The sequence below is a fragment of the Aythya ferina genome, assembly GCF_964211825.1.
Source record: "Aythya ferina genome assembly, chromosome: 1".
In the NCBI taxonomy this organism is placed as follows: domain Eukaryota; kingdom Metazoa; phylum Chordata; class Aves; order Anseriformes; family Anatidae; genus Aythya; species Aythya ferina.
In genome coordinates, this window is record NC_140296.1 from 115208273 (window position 1) to 115233918 (window position 25646).

Here is a 25646-nt window from a genome sequence, read left to right on the forward strand (position 1 = left end):
GAAGAGGTCAGGCAAGGATAACCTTTTTCACAAGAGCTACCGGTGTACTTGACAACTTTACACTGCCTGTTACAAAGGCCACACTAAAGGGTCAATATATACAGAGCCATTCAGACTTATGAGGGAAAAAGTGTTAAGTCTGAGCCTTAGTTTCTCTTTTTCAGAAGTGGGTTTTGCTCCAACACTGCTAAAGAATTACGTCTAGTTTTGGTGTGTTTAAGCAAACAATTTTCTGCTGAAACCATGAGTTCTTCCAGCTCTTCCTCTGAGGGCCTGCAAATGTAAAACTCATCTCTTAATTCTCCCAGAAAGAACCAGGAGCTGGATTTTGTCACAGTGAGAGTGACACTGAAAAAAAAAAAAACTGAATGTATTTGAAATAAAAATGTCCATAACAAGAATTGGCACATACTGGCTCCCTTGATGACAATTTCATTCAAAACCCCACAAGGAGTCAGGGGAAGACATCCCTTTCTTCCCACTGTCTTCCTCCATACAAATTCAGTATAGACAGTCATCTGAGCCTGGTTGTGATAATCCCTTGCTTAAGAGTCTTATAAATTAACCGTCCTCTCTTCCACAGGTCAAAAATCTGACAGAGGAAATGGCAACTCTTGATGAGAATATCAGCAAACTTACTAAGGAGAAGAAGTCTTTGCAGGAAGCTCACCAGCAAGTTCTGGATGACCTACAAGCAGAGGAGGACAAAGTCAACACACTGAGCAAAGCTAAAGTGAAACTGGAACAGCAAGTGGATGATGTAAGCTGGCTCTGCCTTCACTTTTCTGAAGGCTTGTTTTGTCTACCACTTAACAATTTTCATGTGTCTGAAATGTCACAGAGCTTTGCAATGTATTCCTGTTCTTTCAGAAACAATCAAGGATTTATAAATGCAGTCCTTGTTGCACCTTGCAAAAAGTAAAATTACAGCAACACTATAAATACTTTACTGTGTAGCCACACCTCTGAAAGGAATACAGTAGAAGGGAAAATCCACACTCAGTGTGCATTTGCATTGTAACTGGCATGCAGTCAAGCAGAGCTTTGCTACCAAGAGAACTATAATGCTCACACAAACGTAAAGCATGGACTAATCCTTACGCTATGTTTATTTATCCCATTTGTCTACTGGCTGCTAGAAACCAAGAAAACATAAGATCAGATGCTTATACTTAAGTACTTCTGATTCAACTCTTGCTAGAGCTCTGCACAAAGATGGGTTTAGCATGCAAATGACTGTTGGAAACAATCTGTGTTGAATATATTTAATAAGTGACATTGTACCTAAAGCTTGAGGGCTCACTTGAACAAGAGAAGAAGGTGAGGATGGACCTGGAAAGGGCAAAACGCAAACTAGAAGGGGATTTGAAGCTGACCCAAGAGAGTGTCATGGACTTGGAGAATGATAAGTTGCAGATGGAAGAAAAGCTGAAGAAGTAAGAGACTATTTCTTTTATACAAAGTAAAGCAACACAGTTACTACTGCCATTTAGAGACTTCGGGTGTGTCATTCTGCTCTGATGGTGGCTAACTAGAATTTCCATGACAGAAAGTGTATAACCAAGGAGGGAGGGGAATATCATTGTTACTCGCATACAGTATGCCTGAAACATTATAGATGATTACCCTTATCATCATATTAGCAGATAAAACTGAAGGAAGCCTCTAAAAAGTTGTCCATTCTAAGTAACTATGACAGTACTGTTGAAAGACCTGGTTTGGTTAGGGATATTTTTTTCATTGAGTAAGAAAATAATACTACTTTGTATGACCAAAAGAACAAGAAATGTAATTTCACAAGTTATTGCAGAGTCTTGACTTGGAAACAACTGCTCAGAGAAGGATGTGTTTTCATGCACATGGCAATACATGATTGTTTTCATTTTTAGATGCATTAGGAGTTTTATTGAACAACTCTAAAAATTGCATAAGCCTAACTTTATTTGAATTATGGGGAAAACTGTCACAGTAGGATTTTCCTTTCCTTGGCAGGAAAGAATTTGAAATGAGCCAGCTGAATTCCAAGATAGAAGATGAGCAAGCTATAGTAATGCAGCTGCAGAAGAAGATCAAGGAGCTTCAGGTCAGTGTGGTTCTTTCTCATCTATCTTAGGATGAGTCTCTCCAAGGCCAGGCTGGATGAGGCCCTGGGCAACCTGGTCTACTGGAAGGTGTCCCTGCCTGTGGCAAGGGGTTGAAACTAGGTGATCTTTACGGTCCTTGCCAACCCAAACCATTCAGCGAGTCTGTGATTTTTATGCCTTACTGAAATGCTTTGCAGAGATTTTCACAGCAAGCTGCAGCTCAGCTTTGAGACAGCAAGTGCTGTAACTCTGTAGCAGCCCATATTAATACCTTTTCCCCTTACAATGCTCTCTCCATAGTGGTTCTTTCCCAGTATCAGGACTTATGACTACAGAATGCTAGTGGTTTCAGGATAGACAGAAAGGTTTTGGTAATGTGTTTTAAGCTCTGAACAGTGAACCTGAGGATGGTTGTGGGGATGCTGTGGAGGATTCAGCAGTGAATAGCCATGGATTTGAAATTTAGGATAAGGGCTCAAATGCTCAGAAAATTTTCAACAGAAATTAGAAGGCCAAAGGCAACCAGCACAGTCCAAATTAAATGTCTTGACCCAAAATATCAGCTCTGATGTTTTATAAATAAAGAACATTCAGGTAACTTGAATGTGAAGCATATGTTCATCAAAACAACTGTTTTTTGATAAAGATTACCCCCAATGAGTACTCATTATACATGCAGTTTGGCTCACTGCTATATTCAAAATCCTCACTCTTACAGTGGAAGTAAAGAGAACTCTTCAAATTCCCTTTCAACTGCAATTAATTGCTATACCTCCCTCCTACTATAAAAAAAACTCACACTGCTGTACTTGACCTAACTGTAAAGTACATGACAGAATACAAGGTCAGTGTACTTCAGTGTCTTGAACTAAATCTTGTATAGCAAACTGTAGAGCTTGTAGAGCAATCTACTATGAGAAAGATGTAACTCATCATCCTTACTCTAGCTCAAGATCCAATTTATTGGCACAACTTGGGAAGTCCTTAACTGCCCTGCTTGCATCTCTGTTGTGAAGTGTGGGCTGTCAGAAGGCTTAAGTATTTGCAAGGTGCCTCAAGTTTCCCTGATAGGAATCATCATGGAGGGTAACCCAAAGGCACTCCTGTCTTTTTGATAGGCTCGTATAGAAGAACTGGAAGAGGAATTGGAAGCAGAGAGAGCTGCTCGAGCCAAGGTGGAAAAGCAGAGATCAGATTTGGCCCGAGAACTGGAGGAATTAAGTGAGCGACTTGAGGAGGCTGGGGGAGCCACTGCTGCCCAGCTGGAGATGAACAAGAAACGTGAGGCTGAGTTCCTGAAGCTGCGTCGGGACCTTGAGGAGGCCACGCTGCATTATGAAGCCACGGCTGCCACTCTGAGGAAGAAGCATGCAGACAGTGTGGCTGAGATGGGGGAACAACTGGACAACCTCCAGCGGGTCAAGCAGAAACTGGAAAAGGAGAAAAGTGAGCTGAAGATGGAGGTGGATGATCTGTCATCCAACATGGAGCAGATGGTGAAGGGAAAAGTAAGCATCTTGAGGCTTTTCAAACCTACACTGGTCATGCGTAGCCAAGGCTGGTCTGAAGGTTTCCTAGGACACCTGGTAGGACTGGGGTGTTTCACAAAGTGGTTTCTTGCGATATGGTGGTGCATGTGCGCATAGTATCACACTTTCCTCAGCTGGTGGTATAACCCTCCTTACCTTAGAGATGAGACAGCAATTGAGAGGACCTGTCTAATATATAGTGCATCCCCCATCCCAGACATATTGGTTAATCATATATTTCAGAGCACAAAACTGTGTCACTTTAATTGTGCTCCACCAGGCTGATGATAACTGGTGTGATGCCATCCAAGGTTAGATTCCCATCCCAAGCACAGTACCCCCAGATCCTGTTCCTGGCTCACTGTTTTGAGTCATGTTAACAAGGAGCATAAAACAAAAGCTTTGTGACAGTTCTCTATTTTGACCTTCTATGGATGAGTTCCCATTTTGCTTCCTGAGCTCGGTAGCTTTCAGGGCACTCTAAAGAGTCCTTTCTGTGCAACTGAAAAAAAGAGATTTCATTATTCTGAGTGTTAGAAGGCTGTCATCAGCCTCAATTTATGATAAATGGCAATTAAATAGAATCAGTAAAGCAGTTTTCATTGGAGGTGATATTCCCATCTAGCAATTATGATGAGGCTTATGACTGAACTTCATAGGCATGTGATTGCTTTTGAAGGTCTTGCAAAGTCTTTTTACTCTGGTGCGTTATTTCAGAATGCAGTTAAGGGAAAATGAATGTGGTATGGTCTGGTGGGGAGAGCCCTGACTGGGGCTGCAGACACAGGGCTCCTATTTCCTGCTTTGCTGCTGTCCTCCAAGATGCCAAAGCAGGTTTTCCTCTTTCAGTTCCAGTGTCCCTGTCTTCAAAACAGTGGCAAGACTTTGATCTGTTTTATTGAAGAGCTTTAAGAGATACTTATGAGAAGTTCGCTAAGAACAAGGGATGTCATTTGTCCCTCTGTAACCTTTGCTGTTCATGAACTGTATCTTGAAAAACATTAACTACACATTCATGATGATGAGCAGGATCATTTCTTCTTGGTCACTCTTATATCTGAGCCAAATCCCAAATTCTTTATTCAAGCCTTAACCTCTGCCTTATTGCTCCTTGTATGCTGCTGCTGAAAGTGATATTTGGGTCTTTGTTATCTGACATTTCTCTGAAAGGGATGCATATACACACACACACACACAGATTTGGAAGGCTACAGCTTCCAAATAGTTACTTGGAAGCTACAGCTTTGTGTGTCTTTTCTCCTGCTTCCTGCTTTTTCCTGCTTAGGCAAATGCAGAAAAACTTTGTCGCACTTATGAAGATCATCTGAATGAGACAAAAACTAAGCTGGATGAAATGACTCGCCTCATGAACGACCTCACTACTCAGAAGGCAAAGCTCCAGAGTGAGAATGGTATGTGTGGCACATGAGTGTTCAGCCCAGATACTGGGATTCAGTATATCAGGCGGCTACATTAGAGAGGAGTATTGTGCAGTAGCACTTGTACTGGAACTGGTTGGATTAGGACTGCTGAATGGAGCTGTAGCTTTGTATCTTCCAATTTTCCTGTCTTCAGTATTTGCATAAGCTTGATAGAAGAGACCCTGCCTTGGACTGGCTTTTAAAACTAAGCTATAACTGTAGGTACCAGCATGCTGTGCTACCACCTCATGAGCTGAAATGGATATGTTGGCTAAATATCCAGTTTCATAAACAATGACATGTGCATCTATCCTGCAAAGCTAGAGGGAAGATGAGGAAGTTGGTGCACTGTTGTTGTCTGTGTGGATACTGCCTTCCTCAGCATAACCTCAGGCATTGCAACCTAAAAGATACTTGGATCCACTCAGACATATCCTCCAAGTGTATGCTATGTTTTTAACTAGAGAACCATTTAATCTCATCATCCTCATCAGTTATCACTGTTCTGCTATATTAACTTTCCATGTATTTTCAAAGACACATGTATTTCATTTTCTGTCAGTTATCTTGTTAGTTCTATGTACTCCTATAAGGCTGCAATTTCCACCCTGTAATGGTGCCCTTCTCATGATAAATAGTTTTCCTTATGTATCTCCCTGTTCTGTATGCTGGCAGTTGTGAGGACATTAGGATACTTTGGAGCCAACTGAAAAGCAGTCTGTAGAAAAGCAAAATAGTGAAGAAAATATGTAAGCAAAACCAGCTACAATTGCATGTGAAAGTAAGAATCAATCTAGCCTGATCCATGAGATGAACTAACAATCATGAATCAAAGTAATGGCACTACAAATAATAACTAAAAAAAAAAAAAAAAAGAAAAAGAGAGAAGAAAGTGAAGTATCTTGGTGGTTACAAGTTCGAAAGACACTTCACAAAAGGTTAGCCACAATCATTGTTAGTTCTTTTCCTCTGCAGAATTGGACAAGTCAGACTTTGATTTTTGGCTCTGGCTAGGAGTGTGTCACTTCCTGTTTTTACCCTTTCTTGGTCAAATTCTGTGACAGGTGAATTTGTAAGACAGCTTGAAGAGAAGGAGTCACTGATAAGTCAGCTGTCCCGGGGAAAAACATCATTTACCCAGCAGATTGAAGAACTTAGGAGACAGCTAGAAGAGGAAACTAAGGTAATGCTTTGATGTTGTCCCATTCATTGAGTTGGAAAGGGAAAAACTACTCGTGCTTGTTTGTACCCTGGATAAAAGCTGAAATGACACATAGGAGTGAGAATACTTCCTGGTAATTTTAAGGATATATGTTCCTGCCCCTGACACAAGTAAGTCAAAGGAGAAGAGTTTTGGAAAATATCTGGTGCCCATAACTGGCAAATGAAACTTATCTAATAGTATACCCAAAATCTTAAATCTTGCATCTTAAAAATTTTTCTGTTTCTCCAGAGGTATCCTCCATTTTGATGGTTTGCCCAGAATGTCATCAGTAGGGATGACCTCTAGTATTTCTTGACTTGATCAGGACTGTCAAGGCCAGAGGCAAAAAAGAAACAGACTTCTGTCTCCATTTGAATTTCTAGAGTATGTTTATTTGGGTTTTTCAGTAGGTACCCGTCCAATGCTTTGACCTTTCTATTTCTGCAGTCCAAAAATGCCCTGGCTCATGCCCTGCAAGCAGCCAGGCATGACTGTGATCTCTTGCGGGAGCAGTATGAGGAGGAGCAAGAAGCCAAGGCGGAGCTGCAGCGGGCTCTCTCTAAGGGAAATGCAGAAGTGGCACAGTGGAGAACAAAGTATGAGACTGATGCCATACAGAGAACTGAGGAGCTGGAAGATGCCAAGTAAGTGGGTACTATGGGTTTCATCTGCCCCTCAGCTGGGAGGACTGTAGCATCTGCATGTCTCCAATATGCAGGATCTTCCCCCACTTCCAGTACATTTTCTCCATGTGGCATCTTTGTTGTATTCTTTTGGGGACCCTTCCTTTATTTCCAGGACCTCTTCTTGCTGCTGTGACTACCAAACCCTATTTTCCCAGTCTAGTCTATGAACAAAAGCCCCAAGGCATGAACCAATCCTTATCAGTGGTCATCTCTTTTAGTTATAGAATTCAGTATGTGAAACTTCGACTTAGACCAGGTTTTATCAAAATTTACAATCAGCACTTACCTGGTTACAGCTAGCAAATAATGGCAGGCTTCTGTTTGAGAGGTCAAAAGTTCAATTTCAAACATTCGCACACATATACACGCATGCACAAAATTATCTGCCGCTTCTCAGCATTCACAATTTAGATGCTATTCTTTGCCTGTCATAGACCCTTCTCTCTAGAGGCTTGATTTCTATTTATTTTTCCTTCACACTTTCCTTTTGGAAACTGAATTACTGAGATGCTGATTTGGCATCAGTTTTTTTCTGGATAGCATGGCAGTGGTTACTCAGTCATTTTACTGTCTCTCCCCACCTGGCAGGAAGAAACTTGCTGCCCGCCTGCAAGAAGCTGAGGAAGCAATTGAGGCTGCCAATGCCAAGTGCTCTTCTCTGGAAAAGACAAAGCACAGGCTGCAGAATGAGCTGGAAGACATGATGATCGACCTGGAAAAGGCCAATTCAGCAGCTGCCTCCCTGGACAAGAAGCAGCGTGGGTTTGACAAGATCATCAATGACTGGAAGCAAAAGTACGAAGAGTCACAGGCTGAGCTGGAGGCTTCTCAAAAGGAGGCCCGTAGCCTCAGCACCGAGCTCTTCAAGCTGAAGAATGCCTATGAAGAGACACTGGACCACCTGGAGACACTGAAACGGGAAAACAAGAATCTCCAAGGTAGGTTTCATTCAGGCCCCATGCCTGGTGTGAGTGCCACAGCAGGGAGGACAGTTGTAGGGAAAGGCATTTCTCACGTCCTTGGGAATAGCTTTCAGGTGTGTTTAAAGATACTGACTGATGCTGGCAATAGGGGGTTTGAGTGTAGAAAATGGTGTGGCCGGAGGATTGATTAGGTCTGTGTAATCTAATGTTGCCTACAGTTTTGTTTAGAATGATAATCCTCATTACAAAGGAGAAGAAATGCTCTTAAAAGTCTGTAGCTTTTTACTGACAGTACAATCCACACTTGATAAACCAATGGAGAACTTCACGTCACTGAAAGAAAATTTCTAGTTGTCCCCAGTGCTTTTCTCATCATTCCTATCAGTGTGAGGGGCAGGGGAAGTGAGCCCACCACTGGCAGAGGTGCCAGTCTCAGGAACAAGAAAGATAGCAAAGGTGCAACAGATGAAGCCTAGATAGCTCCTAGAGCAGAGCACGATGTTGCTAGCCTGCCAATCACAGATAAAACTAAACCACTTCAAAAAGCATTTATGACAAAGTCTGTGCCTTCAAGTAAATTGGGTAAAAACAGCTGCTGTAAAAGGAAGCTGAACCCAAGATGTCTGATGTACACCTTGTAACCCAAGGTGTCTGATGAGCCTTTGAAGTAGTAGTCTGAGGCACAGATCCTGTATTCTCACTCCCTGAGTTGCGTTATGTCTGGGACACGCAGACTGAAAATAAATGCCTCCGACCTTTTTCTTGTTTCAGAGGAGATTTCTGATCTGACCAACCAGATTAGTGAAGGAAACAAGAGCCTTCACGAAATAGAAAAAATCAAGAAACAGGTTGAACAAGAAAAGTCAGAAGTTCAGCTGGCTCTGGAAGAAGCAGAGGTAAGGAAAGAGAGCTCAAAGCAAGAGGAAAGGGTGCCTTTGTCATGAAACTCCTTCCTTTTTGATTCTGTCAGCAACACTGTGAATGTGTTGATAGCAAGTGTAACTTCCTTGCACCCAGTTCCCCTGGGATTTCCTAGCCATAGCTTTCAAAAGTGACTGGTGACTTTTGGAGATTTCACCTCTAAGATCATCAAATGGAGGCCATGTCAAAGGAGGTGTGTTGTAGGTTTTTCTGTGGTTGTTTTTTCTTTTCTTTCAGAAAGCTCAGATATCCTCTGCCCATGTTCTGACAGTCTAGCATGGAATATTCCAGTCTTTCAGGAAATAGAAATTGCTGGGAACCATGGCTTTACAATATTTTATCAGATACTTCTAGTGTCTAGATTTCAATCAGCAAATTCACCACTTCCCGTCTTTGAGCATAAGAAAACAAACCTCCTGATAACTTGAAATACTCTAAGGTCTTAGTGTGTTAGATACTGCTGCCTGCAGAAACAAAAAACAGAACAAAACAAACAAACAAAACAAACAAAAAACAAACAAACAAATAAACAAAAACAGAAGTGGTACCAGGCTCAGATATGAGATGAAAACAGGCCATCTAGAAAATCTTTGTCTCCCACAGGAGTTTAATAGACACTTAACATCACTGTGTTCATTTATATAGTGACAAGTATACATGTACCAAGAGGGACACCCCATCCCTGTTTCCAGAAACAAACCAACAACATGGAACAGGCCGGCTGACGATCCTGACGATTCACTTAGAAAGACGGGTTGTCAGGTTTTTTGGAAGTTTGGTGCATGGCAGAGCTAGGAAGGGGTGTAGGTGTTGCTGGCTAGAAGCAACACAGCACAGGATTGTTAGTGAGGGCTGCATTTCATTTGAATTGTTCTCTGCATAGCGTATGCTAAAGTAAACATCATGCAGTGACAGGGATCTGTTAATACCTCAAATATCGTGCAACTTCTTTTGTCTGTTACAGGACGCTTTACAGTTTGCAGGGATTTCACAGCCAACCAAGCAGGTCTGGTGATAAGAGCAGAGGAAATAGCACATCTCGCTTCCACAGCTCTGAGATGTGAAGAGTGATTACATGCTCTGCCACTGAGCTTTTCTCACACCAAAGAATACATCCAGTTCTTGGGGGATCTCAGGGGCATACTTTACTTTCCTGAACCGTGTGGAATGGCTTCCTAAAGCTCAGTGAAATTATTGGCTAATGAAAGTAAAGTGATGATGTATCTCATTTTAATTGTGAAAGCAATGGCGTAATGCTGACTTCCTCCCTCCCTTGTGAGTTTGAGTTTCTGGCAGTCACCACTGGTAATGTGGTACTTCTGTGTGCTGTTAACGTGGGGTGGTTCCTTGGCATGAAACCTGCATCTGAGTGACCTGCAGCTGCTGCACGGTGTCCACGGATTAGCAAGGATTTTGAACAGCTTTGCCATCAGAAACCCCATTCTGTTTCCATCATCTCTTAAGGGAAACACAGCTAAGCCAGTGCAATTTTACCCTTCTGAGAGCATTTCCAAAATATGTGGTGTTCCTTCTGCTTTCCTTCCCTGTTTGAGAGCAGCACTGTGTTGCAATGGCAAGACCTGGGAGTCTGAGGCCCTGTTAGATAACTGCAGGCTGCTCTCAGTGCAGTTTTTGACCTCCATACATGAGAGATGATGTAAGAACAAAGATGTTGGGATAAACCCGCCTTGTTCCACAGCTTCCTTCATGTTAACTGGAAAAAGGGGACAGAGTAGTTTTGTATTTTCATACAGAGCTGATGTCTGCTATTTCTTTCCTTAAAGTCATTTGGCATAACAAGATTGTATACCTGGGAGGCTTTCAACACTCTATGATTTGGAGAAGTCCTTATGAGCTGGAAGGAGTGTGGACCCCTTCAACTTTCCAACACCAGTCTGGCTTTAGCCTCTCCTTATTGCTTGCAAGCCCATGAATTTCCAGAGAGTGTCTGTATTGGGGTGCCAGGGGAATGCATTTGTTGGTATCAAAACCATACAGGCAAGGCATAATGTATCTTTTTGTGAGCCATGGACTATTTGACAATTTGTACTCTGAGGAGCTTGCTGCTCAATTTTCCAGCTGCCAGCTTGCATTAGAAGGCAGATAAATGTGTTGTTTTGCTCATGTCCTTGCTTAGAGAGAGGGGCAGGGAAGGAATTGTGCTACTGGGAGCAGTGAGAAAAGCATGAAGGGATCATTGGTGCAATTGCAAGGTCTTGGTGTTTTCTGTTTCAGGGAGCTTTGGAACATGAAGAAAGTAAGACCCTTCGTTTTCAGCTTGAACTTTCTCAGCTTAAGGCTGATTTTGAAAGGAAACTTACAGAAAAGGATGAAGAAATGGAAAATATGAGGTACCGTGTAGAGACAAATAATTTTTAAATTCTTATTTTTAAGGGGAAAATCTCAAAAGGTCAGAAATATTCTCAAGACCCAAGCCAGTCAAACAAAACACAGGTAAACACACCAGCAAAAGCTGATACTCACTATCAGGAACGAAGGCAGCTCTGGTTATTTGCCACAGGGTAATCCTACTACCTTTCTTTACTTTACTAGTCCTACCTACTACCTCTCCTTGCTTCAGATATTCCTGTCAGTCCAGGTTCTGCCAGTGTACACGTAAGCCCGTCAGACACATCACAAAGTAACCAGTAAACAGCTGGCTGGCACAGCCAAAGTCATGGACACGACCATGAGCTGCAAACCCTACATGTTTACAGCATGGAGCCAAGCACATCTAGCTAGTCTGCTGCCTCCTTCCCATCCCCTAGGATGAGTGCCTCCCAAGGGGGGAACCACAGGCAAAATCAGTGGTGCTCAAACTGGTGTTGGCTAAAGGCAATCTTTACCTCTGCATTCAGTCAATTTATGCAGTCGTGGCTACACCGATTGTGGGAGGATGTGAGGAGCTTGCAGTTACCTGTACATCATTTGGGTAACCCCTGAGACTTGCAGAGGTACAGGAAGTGTCAATATAGAAGGAAAGGAGTTTGCAGGTGAAAGGGATGAACAGGAAAAACGGAAAGCAATTAGATGGCAGAGGGATGATGTCTTTTGTCGCTCCCCTCCTCCCTGCAGCACAATCTCTAGTCTGCAGAGTTACACTGATCCTGGGTCAGATTTTTAGCAATGTGTGTGCAGTCCTTCAGGAAACTCTGGTCTTGAACCACTTCGTGCTGTAGTGTTATTAGTCCAAGAAACACATCATTATTTGCTAGAAGTGTAAAGGCCAGGGAAAGGGGAGGCCAAAGGTCCACTTTGGCTAGAACAGATACAAGCATTAACATGTTAATTGCTTCAGAAAAACAAACAAGATTTTGGTGCTATTTTCTGATGTCCTGCAGATGTCTGGATTACAGAAATCCCAACAGGCTATTCTAATTAGTGTTTCTGCCTCAGCCGCATGCATGTTTTGCTTCTAGACTGCTTAGAGTGCTCAGCAGGCAAGCTGTGGTGTCTCCTGGGAATGCAGGGCACAGTTCAGTGTCTTGCCTAAGCAATAACACCCTCAAGGTTTTCCTTGTTGACTTGGTGATTTCCCAGAAATCCTATGCAATCAGAAAAGCTCGGCTGGCAGTGAGAAGAAAATTCACTGTGTGAGTCATATTTGGTGTTTTGAGTTTCTTTCTGGTTGCAGGAAGGCAAAACCTGTACTACCGGACTCAGAGCCTAGAATTGCAGGGTTTTTTTTGTTGTTGTTGTTTTCTAAGCCTCTCTGTTGAGATTGTTAGAGGAAAATAATGCACCAGTCTCTGTTTTGCCATCTCTTACATAGACAGTAAATGGCCTTTCACATGGGGAGCAGCCTGTTAATTACAGTGGGCTCAATCTCTTCTAATTGTAGATGTCTGTAATGCAGATTTCTATTCTTGCAATACTCTTGTCATAATTGAGCATAAGAAATGTACGTTTCAACATCTACTTTAAGATGTGATAAATTGGATCTCGCCAGTGTCATTTACTATATACAGGGTGCCTAGAATGATTGGCTTGAACATAGCTACCTACCAGCAGTTTGATTAATTTCATTCCATAATGCCTTCATAAAGAGGCCGAGATGTAAAGTAACCAAGTAAATGATTTGGTAAATAACTTGGTAAGTGACAGCTAAGCTTGAAATGCTTCTTGCTAGGTTCAAAGCTGTACTTGCTTGAGCTCACGAGAGCTTTAAGGGAAATCCTTGCTGTAATATTGACAAAGGAAATGAGGGAGATTAATATTATAGGTTATTGCAGATCAGGAGTTATCTGAGGGTGTGAAACACAGCAGACAGGTAGATGGCAATGAGGCACTAGAAACCCATGCTATGTATGTCATTCAGGAATGTACTGCTGATTCTAGCAACGAGACACCTGTTGAAGTACTGTTGCATGTAGTTCTGTGTTCCTTCCCAGAGATTAATGGACTTCCCAGAGTCCATTCACTCTAAATGACCCTTCTACATTATTCCAATACCAGGAGAAATCAGCAACGCGCCATAGATTCACTGCAGTCCACCCTTGATTCTGAAGCCCGGAGCAGAAACGAGGCCATTCGGCTGAAGAAGAAGATGGAAGGGGACCTCAATGAAATGGAAATCCAGCTCAGCCATGCCAACAGGCATGCTGCAGAAGCAACAAAGTCAACACGTGTCCTGCAAACACAAATAAAGGTACTCTGAGAGCTCTCAGTCCCAGGCCGGGTTTCATAGCACACAGCAAAACGGTGATGGTGATTAAGAGAAGCTACTCTCAGGGACATGCGGGAAAAGCCCTTAGTGATCACTTCTGACACGAGAGAACACTGAACTGTGGATCTCTTCCAAGACTTGCATACAAGTGGGATGAGATCCAGGTGTAAAACCCCTGCTGGCTACAGTTTCCCGTTGGGGCAGAAAGTTACAGCATGAGGTACTGAAAATCTGATTTCCATGTGAGCTTGCAAAGCCTTTAAAAGTGGAGAGCGTGTTAGTTAGCCAGAGTACAGATTGTGTGTATATATTCAGCTTTCTAATGTGCTTCGACGTAAGCAATTTTTGTTGTTGTAGTTTAAAGAGCCTTGCTAAGAGACCTTTCAAGTCATCGCCTGCCTCATCTCTCTCCCATGCTATGAAGCTGGTTCTGCCTCGGGCAGAAGCACTAGTTCTGACAGATTGCAGATCAGGTTTTTCCCTCTTTGCATCACATACCACAAAAGCTATTCAGATTACGGTCTGGAGGAAGCCTTTCTCGAATAAAGAAGCACTGAACTTCTAGAGGTGGCCCTCTCATGTAAGCACAGTGGCTCAAAATGCATTTGGACTGGTATAAACCTGTCTGCTTTGTTATAGGAACTTCAGGTGCAGCTGGATGACTCAGGGCATGTGAATGAAGACCTGAAGGAACAGCTGGCAGTCTCTGACAGGAGGAACAATCTTCTCCAGTCGGAGCTGGATGAGCTGAGGGCTTTGCTGGACCAGACTGAACGGGCAAGGAAGCTGGCAGAGCATGAGCTGCTGGAAGCCACCGAACGTGTGAACCTGCTGCATACTCAGGTTGGCTTTTTCTGGGTTAAACAGCCTTGCCTGTTAAGCACTGACACTGTTTGTCCATTGCTGTCATAAGGCAGACACACTCCTTGCCCACCTTCAAGGTAGAAAATGGTAGAGGAAATAAGTCACTCTGCAGGAATGCCACCTCGTTACTGTCAGGTTAGCTGGAACTGATGACTCAACCAACTGCATTAAACGGTTCACAGAAAATATAAGGATGGGAGATAACAAGAATAAATTTTATTTCTTACTTTCTTTGGTGCTGTAAAAACCCAGCTTCCCGCTTTCATTAGGCTGTGGCTGGGATAGGGAAGTATTTCTTTGAAAAGCAGCAGTGTTTGCACAAGGTGCTGTTATTACTTAGCAAAGCAAACTTCAATGCCTCAAGATCACTAGGTGCATTGTGCACAGCAGCAAAGCGTGCTCTACCACATCAGGTCTTCGTTAAGAGAGCCCTTTGGACTTGGTCACAATGGGCACCGCTGTTTTTACAGGGTTGTGGAGGCAAATGTCCTGAGTCACCAGCACTTTTGCTGCAAAACCCAATCTTCTCTTCACCAAACAACCAACATTCAGAAGGAGATGAAAATGAGCTACAGGCTGGCAATATTTTGTAATATTCAGCACATGTGATACTTCAACAGTCTGACGTGGGACTTTTGTTTTAATCACCTTATTGACTAACTGATAATGGATCATTACTTTTCCAAGATGAACTGCTTTATTCATGCTTCTGTTTCAGCCTCTTGCTTATTATTTTGCCTGAATTGAAATTTGAATATTTACGTTATTGAAAGTATTTGTAATATTTCCTCAGTCTGAAGCTAAGCGACATAGTAAAGGCCAACCCTTAACCCATACGTGGACCTCCCTCCCTAAATACTGCTCTGTGTAATCCAGGGGCTGCAAAAATCATTAAGCCTTTGTGTGCTATGGTATTTAGAAAAGTTATGTCTCAAATAATCATTTTTCCTAATTTTCCACTGTTTCTTTTGTGAAAAACATTATAAAGAACACAAGCCTAATCAATCAGAAGAAGAAGCTGGAAGGTGACATTTCCCAGATGCAGAATGAAGTGGAGGAATCAATCCAGGAGTGCCGAAATGCAGAGGAAAAAGCTAAGAAAGCAATCACAGATGTAAGTAGCCTCATTCCTTGCTCAGTTTGTTTCAGTACCACACTGTCTTAGGACAACCCAGCATTTCCGAAGCACCTGTTACAAACCTGATATATCTGAAGTGCTCCACAGTTATCTGGAGGCAGGTGATGAAACTACAAAAGTAAACAGACTAGAGGTTAAGAGAAAGGAAATACTTCTGCTTGATCTTTTTTTATTCTTACTTTCCCTGAGAATGCAGATTCCACTGATCCCCAAAGTCTCAGGTCACGTCACCTTTGAATTGGGTGGATTATATACCTGGACTATATATACTTATTATATATATTATATACTTATTATATATATTATATACTTCAGACAGAACGAGCACTAACAGGTCGCCAGGTGTGCATAGAATCTGCTGTGAGGAGTACAATTCCCAAATCCAAAATGAGGCATCTATTAGAAAAACATGAGGATGAAGTTCCCAAGAAGAGACAGTGAGTGCATTCTTCCTGTCAGGAAGATGACATTTTTGGACTAGTATAGTTTCTTTTCCAACAGACCTGGAGTAACGTAGAGTTTGGCTGACATATCACAGCATACCAGCAGACAGAGTAAAATCTAGAACTGGATGTTTCTGTGAGTTGTGTCTGGAGTGCCTGGATGAAGCTATCCTTGTACCGTGGTCTTCACTGCTTCTCAGCTGGCAGTACTGTTACTGCCTGCCAGAGAGAAGACACTGACTGTCCTTGATTCAGCTCCAGCCTGGACTGCAGTGCTTGCTGTCTTCTGATGGATGTTCAGTGATGGATACAAGAATCTGCAAATGGCTCTAGGAGGCAGGGACACATGTCAGATCAGACATGAGCTAATTGGCACCCTTGTTACCAGTCTTAGAGAACGGTCAGGGAATATGTAAGATGCTGAAGCTGAGCTTCCTATCACAGCACAGACTGCAGAAATTGCTGTGCTGTTACAGCTGCTCAGGCAGCTTTTGTCTATGGCTGTGCCAGGAAACTCGTCTGCCATTTTTTTTAAATTCACTACCTTTCAAAGCAATATTCAAGATCAAATTCCAATATTAGACTTTAAATAAGTTCTGGGTGAAATGCCTGCAGTGAGTGGCATAGGTTTACTTGTAGCTATTATAAATGAGGACATTGTGTAGCATGGATACAAGCAAGCAAAGACTTAAATCACAGTGTTAGAATATGGGGGGAAAAAGAAAAAAAAAAAAAAAAAAAAAGCATTCTCTCTGTCCAGGAGAGATAAACATACACAATCTATTCTTGGCAGCATTAGGTATAGCCAATGAGCCAAGTAGTGGATTATCCAACATGGATCTTCTATCACTATTTTCTGAGACATAATTCAGCAGACTGACAGAAGTGTTGTAAAGTTTGGTTGTTTTTTCAGGCAGCAATGATGGCTGAGGAGCTTAAAAAAGAGCAAGATACTAGTGCTCACTTAGAGAGAATGAAGAAGAACATGGAACAAACCATTAAAGATCTCCAGAAACGATTGGATGAGGCAGAACAAATAGCCCTGAAAGGTGGCAAGAAACAGATCCAGAAACTGGAATCCAGGGTAAGTTTGTGATCAAACTATGGACTGCTACCTGCTGCTTTACAGACTTGGGAGCGGGTGGGTGCCCTTGGGGTGCCTGGTAAGTTCAAAAGATGCAGGTGAGCAGCTCTTGGACACATCCTTCCCTTCCAAGATCCAGTTATAGTGAGCTGTGAGCTGTTGTAGCACAGTAGGTGACCAAGCCCTTGATTAAAAAAAAAAAAAAAAAAAAAAAAAGGCAAGACATCTACAACTAGGAAAACCCTCTGCTTGGCCTTTGCACGTGTATATAGAGCATCTAGTTCTGAGTGGGTCCTTTGGCTGCTGGCACAGCTTAAATACATTTATGAAAAAATAGAATGAAAAGTCTACATTTTGATCTATTCCTCACATTGAGCACTATTAAGATGCTGAGGAAAATGAGTATGTCTTGAACTGTGAACTAAGTTACCCTCTGCTTTATATTTGTAGCATAATTGCAAGGTTTTTTCCTTTTTTGCAGGTTCGTGAACTGGAGAATGAACTTGAGACTGAACTCCGTCGCAATTCAGATGCCCAAAAAGGAGCCCGCAAGTTTGAGAGGCGCATCAAAGAGCTGACTTATCAGGTACGCCGAGGACTGTAGTAACCACCCTGGAAAGAAATGTTTTCTCCCTGTCCGGGACTGAATTTGTTTCAGTGTTTCAGTGAAGGATGAAGGAGGGCATTACCCAGAGCTTTCTCATTGCAGGAAGCTTTAGGGATGGGAGGAACATCTTCCTAGTGCTACCATCATCTTGCCTGACGAATTGTAACCAGTGTTAGGTTACTATTGCTGGGATTTGGACAGTTTCAGCACAGTACTAAATGGAGCAGGCTTACAGGACTATTCATACTGCAAGAGAAGGAAGAGCTCAGATGTCTCTCAGCTGTGCTGGTGTTGCTAAAAAGAGCCATAAGGAGTCAGTTAACTCTGGTGCATCACTCGGCATAGGGCTGCCCAGTCCCAGGGCTCTGTCACCTACTGCTGGGTGTAGTACTACTACTGCTGTAGTAGTCTCAGCCTCCTGCAGGCTTACTATCAGCTGCTGTTGCTGCTTGCCTTTTGAAAAGGTCTTCATCGCAGAGCACTGTTTCCCCTGCTTTCAACATGAATCCTGAGCAGATAATCGTAACCATCTGCTTTAGGATATTACTTAGCATCCTACATGTTGTCTTACTCTGACTTGTGTGTGCAGAGGTTGTTTTCTTAGAAGACAGTGCTGCAGCGCAGGCACACAGAATTAGCAGGTCCTTCTGTTTGTGGACTGTGACAGCTTAAACCTGGATCATTTTGCCAGAAATGCCTGCCCCCAACAAAAATTTAAAATATGCAAATTACACGTATTTTAGGCCTGCCCATTGGTCTGTTTCACTCAGTAATGACGCTCTCTATAATGACGAGAGGTCCTCACCTGCCAAGCAAGGAACTCTGTGTGTACACATGTGTGTGCATACATGTATATGTGTGTGTATGTATCTCAATATTTACATACATATAAATAGGGAGGCTATTCTTAGTCCTCAGCAAGCAGGCCCTCACAAATCTTCAGCTTACAGATTTTTTTTTCTCATCTACACACAGGTTGATCACAATATGGCTGGTTCATATTTTAAACTACGTGTTTGTAAAATGATATATATGTCACCCATAAGTATTTGACAGATGCTTTTGTACACTATTAACCTAACTGATGGTGTTTTGGTACAGTCAGAAGAAGATAAGAAGAATCTGGCCCGGATGCAGGATCTGATTGATAAGCTACAACTAAAAGTGAAGAGCTACAAGCACCAAGCAGAGGAAGCTGTAAGTGACTATTTAGGCCTTTTTTCCTCTGAGAAATTCGTTACCCTATGACCACAATCTTTAATCGGCAAAAGTTTTTAGTACAAGTACCGAATTTGTGTGTATTACTATTTGTATTTATACAAACTCTTTATTTATAAATGTATTTATATACATAGTATATAGCATTTGTGTTGATTACATTAAGGTATTCCATTTTATCTTAAGATTGGAGTGTAATTTGCAGGGGGTGGAGGGAAGGGGAGGAACAGGAAAGACCTTTTCTTCTGGCTAGTCCCCCAGGAGACACGTTGAAATCCTCCCCGTTCACTTGAAATGAAGAGTGCCACTGCAAACAACAAACCCTCAAACAAACAAAAACCCTCATCCCTCCAAGAGTCTAGTGGTTCCCATAGAAGTGTTGATTATTCATGTTGAGCACTTCTGTCCTGCTTGAAATGGAAGGCTTTGCTTCACGTGGACTGGAGGAAATCGGCTGTACTATTTTCTCTCACCAGGAAGCACAAGCCAATCTGTACCTTTCCAAGTACAGAAAACAGCAACATGATCTGGATGATGCTGAAGAAAGGGCTGAAATAGCTGAATCTCAAGTTAATAAGCTGAGGAGCAAGTCGAGAGATATTGGCATGAAAAAGGTATGGTTCTACCATATGGAGCAAATGTGACAGGTTAATGACGATGGCACATGCTATGTATACAGGAAGATTTGTTGCATCTCCTCAAGTAATATGGACTAGAATAAATAGTTGTTTACTAACTTTTTTTTTTAGTTTCAGTCAACCCTTTGTTTTAATGTTACAGTAAATCTTTAGGACAGCAATTTGTTGCTTATACAAAATGAAATCTCTGTTCTCTCGATGGTGTCACTTAACCTCTCCGCTCAGCATCCAGAAGTTGCCAAACTGTCTTTTTACATGGGATATTTAAAAGCTCCATCTCTCTCACTCTGTCTGATGTAGGTTTCTACCTATGTAATAAAGCCGGGGGATTACTGCACTAGCCGATTGCCAGATACTTTAAGAGTGCTCTTTCAAAAATTGTATTGAATTGAAGAGCTTGATGAAAATAGTAGTCATTAGTCACTTGGATGCTGGGAAGTAATTAGTAACTAGAAGTATATTTGTGGTGTTTTGCACTTGATCGGAATGGTAGTAGAGTAATACAGATGAAACTAAAAGGTGCCTAGGAACGTGGTCTGGAACTGAAAGCAAACCCTTGCTTGTCTATGCTTGCCTGATGGCAACCTCAGCAAGGAAGACTGGTGCTGCTATTTGTAGGAAAGACAGAAAGAGGAGCTGGGTCATTGCTTTATCTATTTCATTTACAAATGTAATGTAAACTCCCATACTTAATAGCAAGTAAGTTTAATGGGGGTACAGCTCCACAGTCAAGTGACATAAAAGAAACCTTTCTGTAATCATTTAGCTATTTCCATACCACTTGATCCCTTCTCTCTACTTTATCCACAATTCTGTGGGAGGAAATTTCTGCTTTTATATTGGACTAAAAAATCACCTCTAGTTGAAATTAATTCCTGTAGCTCCACCATCTACATTAAAACTAGATGAACATCTGGTCTCGTGCATTTGCACGTGATGGAAGCAGTACTGCAACTGAAACTCACATGAAGTTTTGTAGGCTTTAAGAGGAAAAATTTCCATGTTTTTCTTCAATTTTTTTCCACCTCCTCCTTCCCCCCCAAAAAAAACCTCCTAATTTCCCAAGGCTCAGACACTAAAATAGGTAAATCATGAGAATCATTTATTGTACTTTGTAGACTGTAGTTCATTCCCTGTATTTTCCTAGCACCTCCTTCTGCCTCATAACTGCAGAAGTCATAGAGAAGTGGGCACTTGTTCAGATAACGAATGCTGTCCCAAAAATCAGTGAACAACAACTCCTTTAGGAAGAGAAAGGCATTGGAAAGACTTTTTTTTTTTTTTTTTAATAGCGTAGCCCTAAAAATACCTTCTCTACTACGGCTATTCATGTTTGTGTATGTTCAAAAGTATGTTCATACTTTTGAAAGGATGTGTCATTCAGAGCAAACAACATCATGTATTGCAAGAGGGCTCTATAGAAATCCTCTGCTGTCAAAGGGATGATGCACATCTTAGCATAAGAACAAGAAGCCTGTCTTCTTAGCTGAAGTAAGACTCAAAATGACGGCTAAATTCAATATGGTACATCCATTTAGTGTTAGTGTATTTCAGACACAAGCTGGCAATGCTAGGAAGCAGAAGCGTTAGTTAACAGAAACTTCTGTCGTTTACATGTAAACTTGAACTCTAAACCCCCCTGTAAAACTTGAACAGTTTTTAAAAGTTTAATTTTAATTAAACTGTTAAAGAGTTCAAATTCAACAATGTAATTTTAATTTCTAGCAGTTTAAATGTAACAGTTTAATTTTAACAGTTGTGTACTATCTCTCTCAATTGCATTTCAGGTTCATGAAGAGGAGTAAGTGCAGTCCAAGCTGACAAATATGAGAAGATGTTTCATATAATCAGGCATAACCAAAAGCAGGTGTATGGGAAAAAAAAAAAAAAAAAAAAGAAAAAGCACTTACAGAAATAAATGTCAAGTGAAAACCCAAAGAGACTCTGTAGTGGATTACATTCATTTCTATGTATTTCTGTTTTGTCAAGCCCCAGGGATCAATACAAGATTACACACTGCCAACAACCCACTTCATTATGTTGGAACAAATCCTAATTGGCAGATGAAATCAAACCTAAGGGCAAATGATGAAATCAAACCCAAGGGCAAATCCAGTCACGTTTCACAGTCCCACATCCTTCATGTGCAGATTGTTAAAGCACTCTGGATTAAACCTGTGTAGGGGACAGCCCTAAAAGCTGGGATAGCCCAGCTTCTAGCTGTCCTGCCAGTCAAAGGCTACACCTTTTTTTTTTTAGGACAGCAGAAACTAACTTTAATGCAAATGGTCAGTTCAGAAACTTCCACTAGTATCAGTGGAAGCATTTTTGTTCTCCATCTGCTCAAGGGGCCTAAGAGATGCTGCTGAGGGACTCATCCCATAAGGACTGCCCCTGGCTCATAAATAGCATTCTTTTAAAACATTTCAATGTCAAAACTGAAAACAAAGGGAAGAGTTGTCATGGAACTGGAATTACAATACTCAGCGAAGTGCAAAACAGTAAGCCCTCTCTTCCCCTCATAGTCCAAAAACAAACCCAAAGTCCACCGACACTCAAAACTCAACCTTGTGTGACACTTTTTCATCGTCCTTTTAGTACACTCGCATGCCGGTTCTTCACACAGACTCCTCATATACAAATGTCAATTGACTTGTATATGTTCTTTGTCAGTTTACTTGTTTGTTATTGTTGTTCAGATGATTGCATTTCCACTTGGTTCTTAGTGTAATTCAATAGGGAAGACGAAGGAACTCCTCTGCTCAAGCTTGTATTTCAGCAGCATTCTCAGTAGTTTTTGTGTTTGTGCAGACAGGTGTTTTTGGTATGTCAAAGTGCTTATACCACTCCTGATCCCTTGCATCTTGTAGTGATCCCGATTCTCTATTTAAAACAAAAACATCCATGAGAACTACTGATGCATAAAACTAACCCCCCAGTAGGAACAGAACAAGACATACTCATGTTAGAGGTAAGTCACTATCTTCTATTTTAACATCAGCTGAATGAAATAAACATGTACATAAAAGGGCAGCAGCATTCCCGTTTCTTCCATTTAGTTTTCATAAACATAAACAGAGCAATGTTAACTTGTAAATTATTCTGCTTTCTCCAATTATATGTTGAAGGTTTCAACAGGTCCCAATATATATTCATCTTGCTTAAGTTCTTTAAATGAAACAGCTTCATCTCAAAGGTATTGGTTCTATTAATCTATCAGGGGGAGAACCATATGTCCTTCTGACTTGGTAGCACTAGTAAATAGGACAGATGTACAGAGAGACGAGATTAGAGGCTATATGGTCACAGCAGTCTCCCAAACAAAGCAATTTGCATGTCTTTACACAAACAAGCTTCGTTGAATTTTGAAGTTGGACAGAGCTGAAGTGATAATTTGGGCCCAAATGAATGCTAGTACAGCCCATTGTTTGGGGATCTTCACTGGTTTTGTTTGTCTTAAATAAAAGTGAGAGAAAATTACAAAAAATGTTTAATTATTTTCAAAGCAAGCTATCAGCAAGTATTTGTGACAGGTAATCAATTTTTTTCATCTTTTTATAGAGTGCAGGAGAGCAATTTGGTCAAGGAAAGGGCATGTTAGCATTGTTACAACTAAAATACTATTGTCTAGATGTACTAAAGAGGGCTTTTTGGACATAGAATACAGAAAAAAAAATAGGGCAGTTTACTTAAGCTGAGGTTCATTATTCTAAGTTTTTCAGTGTTGTTTGCATCCTTTATGCCATGAAAATCAAATCTGTTTTGGTCAAACATTCAAGGTCTGAAATTCAGCTTAATAGTATGCTCAAAAGTAAATACCATAATGTTTGTACATACCTTGCGACAAAGATAGACCCCTATCGCTGCCAGTCCTATCACCGCCAGTACTATCACCACCACTACAACTGTTGTCACAGTTATCCAAGAGGTATCTGAATGTTCTATGGAAATACAAATTCCAAACTGTTAAACAGGAACTCAAAAACTTATTGAATAATAGTGAATATTAATCTGTGATATTTTATATTCAATTATTCATTGTTATTCATTGCTATTTGATACTTACATCAAAATTATGATTTTTCTCTTACTTATAATCTCATAGCTATGATGAAGGGAGAACATTTCCATTTATTGTTAATGGTACTGATACAATGGTCAAGTTACATGACCCATCCTATAAGTGAAGATTTCAAAAGGATACTTTAATGAATTAAGGGTGAATGGGTAAAAGCCAATTGCTTTACTTAACTGTGCTGATAGAAAACTGTTTTCTCATTAAATATGATTTGAGAACTTCTTATACAAGTCCTGTTGATAATCAACTAAGTTCTCAGGTGGGTAAATGCTGCTTCCAGGTACAGTGCTTAATGCCATTAACCGTACTCCCGATTTGCAGAAGTGGGTGGTACCAACAGATTCCACAGGACATAAAAGCCCATCTAGCCGAGGTTGGCTCTGGTTCTAGGCAGCATTGTTTCAGCTCCTTTCATCAATATGAGAACACTCACATTTGAAGGACTCATTTGTTCATCTACAGTTCTTCTATTTCAGGTTTCCTTTCCACTGCCGCATCTTGTTCAAAAAAGTTTTTTTGGAAAATTCTACACTCCGCCATAAACTTAGGTTTACGGGACAAGGACGAACATGCTGGAATTTGAGCTTCAAGGAGGTATGTTTGTCTGACTCAACAGTTTTCTTTACACTAACTCCCCTCCTTCATATATATACCATGTGTATAGTCGCTGCCATTTAGAACACCCTATAGTTTCAGACAGAAACCAAGCTGTGGTGGGGAAGGAAGGGAAGACAAATATCCAGGTGTTATAACTTACTCTAGTCCCATTTTTGCTATGTTGCCTCTGTGTTTCACATTCTGCAGACTGTCTCAAGCTTTCTTCTTTTTTAAAACAATAATGGAGGTGCCGTATATTAGTTCTCTGTCTTTTAGTTGATTGCATTTAATGGATGCCTACTTGCTACTGCTTGAATGTGGTTTTGTTTTTTTCCATTCCCTTTGAACGGAGAGTTCAAGAGGCACCACCCCAAACAGCACGCTATTTTTGAAAAACTCTGTAATTTGTTTACACTATGTTTTTAAAAAGCTGGAGTCATTTTTTTTTTAACCTCAAGTAAGAGTTTTCAATAGATAGAGAAGTTAATCCTAAGTCTGCTTGAAACCAGAGATAATGAAATAACTGTAACTAAGACTTCACAGCTGGATGTTTACTACAGTTCGTAAAAAGGAAGGCATACATACAAACATACATATTTCCAAGTGTAAAAAAGGCCTGCTGTGTAGAATTAAAGCTTTGACAATAACAACTACATGCTTTTCTCAACAAGGTTTCTTCTGCAGAATAAAAATTGTACCACTTCTATGGGCATGCCTTCATCTCCCTCCCACCTTTAAAGAGAGTATTTGCTACCAACACAGCATTTAGGATATGAGTCCATAAGTTTCTTTGTGCTCTCAGCTGCACAGCCCTCTGTGCTTTGAAGAAAGAAAGAAGTCTTTAAATACATATGTCTTAATGTTTTTCAGTATTTCACAGATTTCTGGTTGACTCTGGCCCTGTACTCCCCTCATTTGTCCCCACCCTCTGATAGGGAAGGAGCAGCAACTTACCAACTTCCAAAGTTCTCACAGTGAGTTTTGTGTAGTGAGGTGTTGACATGTTACAGAGATATTCTCCACTGTCACTTGTGGTAAGATCACTCAATAGCAGTGAAAAGTCACTTTGGTTAATCCGGACTCGAGGCTGGTAAGAGTGAGAGGTACCATTGAAGGCAGCCAGGACTGAGGTCACTGAATTTCTGTTTAGTATCCAGACAACACTGATGCCCTCTCTGTGTAAAGTGTCACTGCTGAATTCACAAGGAATGGCAATGCTACTTCCTTCTGCTTTTGCCAGTTGGTCTGAAACAGACAATTACAAAACACTGTAATTGGTTTAGAAAATATTATCAAGGATGGTTAGTTTTTTCACCAATTAGTACAACACAAACATTTCAAATTATACTCCATTGTTTTGATATCCTATTCAAACATCACAGTATTCTTCTAGAAGAATTTAAAGATTTTTAAATACAAACTGATCATATATACATTTTAAAAAAAAAATCTAATTAGTAACAACATATAATTGTTAAACTTGAATTTATTTTCATTTTGCTATTTCTCACCTAATCTGGGGGACTATGAGGGACTGACTAACAG

General features: G+C 41.1%; 1 protein-coding gene across 1 annotated transcript in view; it reads left to right on the top strand.

The window, feature by feature from the left end:
• The window catches only part of LOC311444995 (myosin-7-like), a 45903-nt gene extending 24539 nt beyond the window's left edge, over positions 1-21364 (top strand). The window contains exons 25-42 of the mRNA XM_084536558.1: positions 584-760; positions 1291-1436; positions 1993-2083; positions 3203-3592; positions 4899-5025; positions 6099-6217; positions 6686-6882; positions 7513-7862; positions 8619-8743; positions 11004-11119; positions 13224-13416; positions 14074-14277; positions 15287-15412; positions 16793-16963; positions 17445-17549; positions 18672-18767; positions 19265-19402; positions 21214-21364. Of these exons, the coding sequence (XP_084392684.1) occupies positions 584-760; positions 1291-1436; positions 1993-2083; positions 3203-3592; positions 4899-5025; positions 6099-6217; positions 6686-6882; positions 7513-7862; positions 8619-8743; positions 11004-11119; positions 13224-13416; positions 14074-14277; positions 15287-15412; positions 16793-16963; positions 17445-17549; positions 18672-18767; positions 19265-19402; positions 21214-21231 (2889 nt within the window). The 3' untranslated portion in view covers positions 21232-21364. The remainder of the gene's footprint in view (positions 1-583; positions 761-1290; positions 1437-1992; positions 2084-3202; positions 3593-4898; positions 5026-6098; positions 6218-6685; positions 6883-7512; positions 7863-8618; positions 8744-11003; positions 11120-13223; positions 13417-14073; positions 14278-15286; positions 15413-16792; positions 16964-17444; positions 17550-18671; positions 18768-19264; positions 19403-21213) is intronic.
• The last annotated feature ends 4282 nt before the right edge of the window (positions 21365-25646 follow it).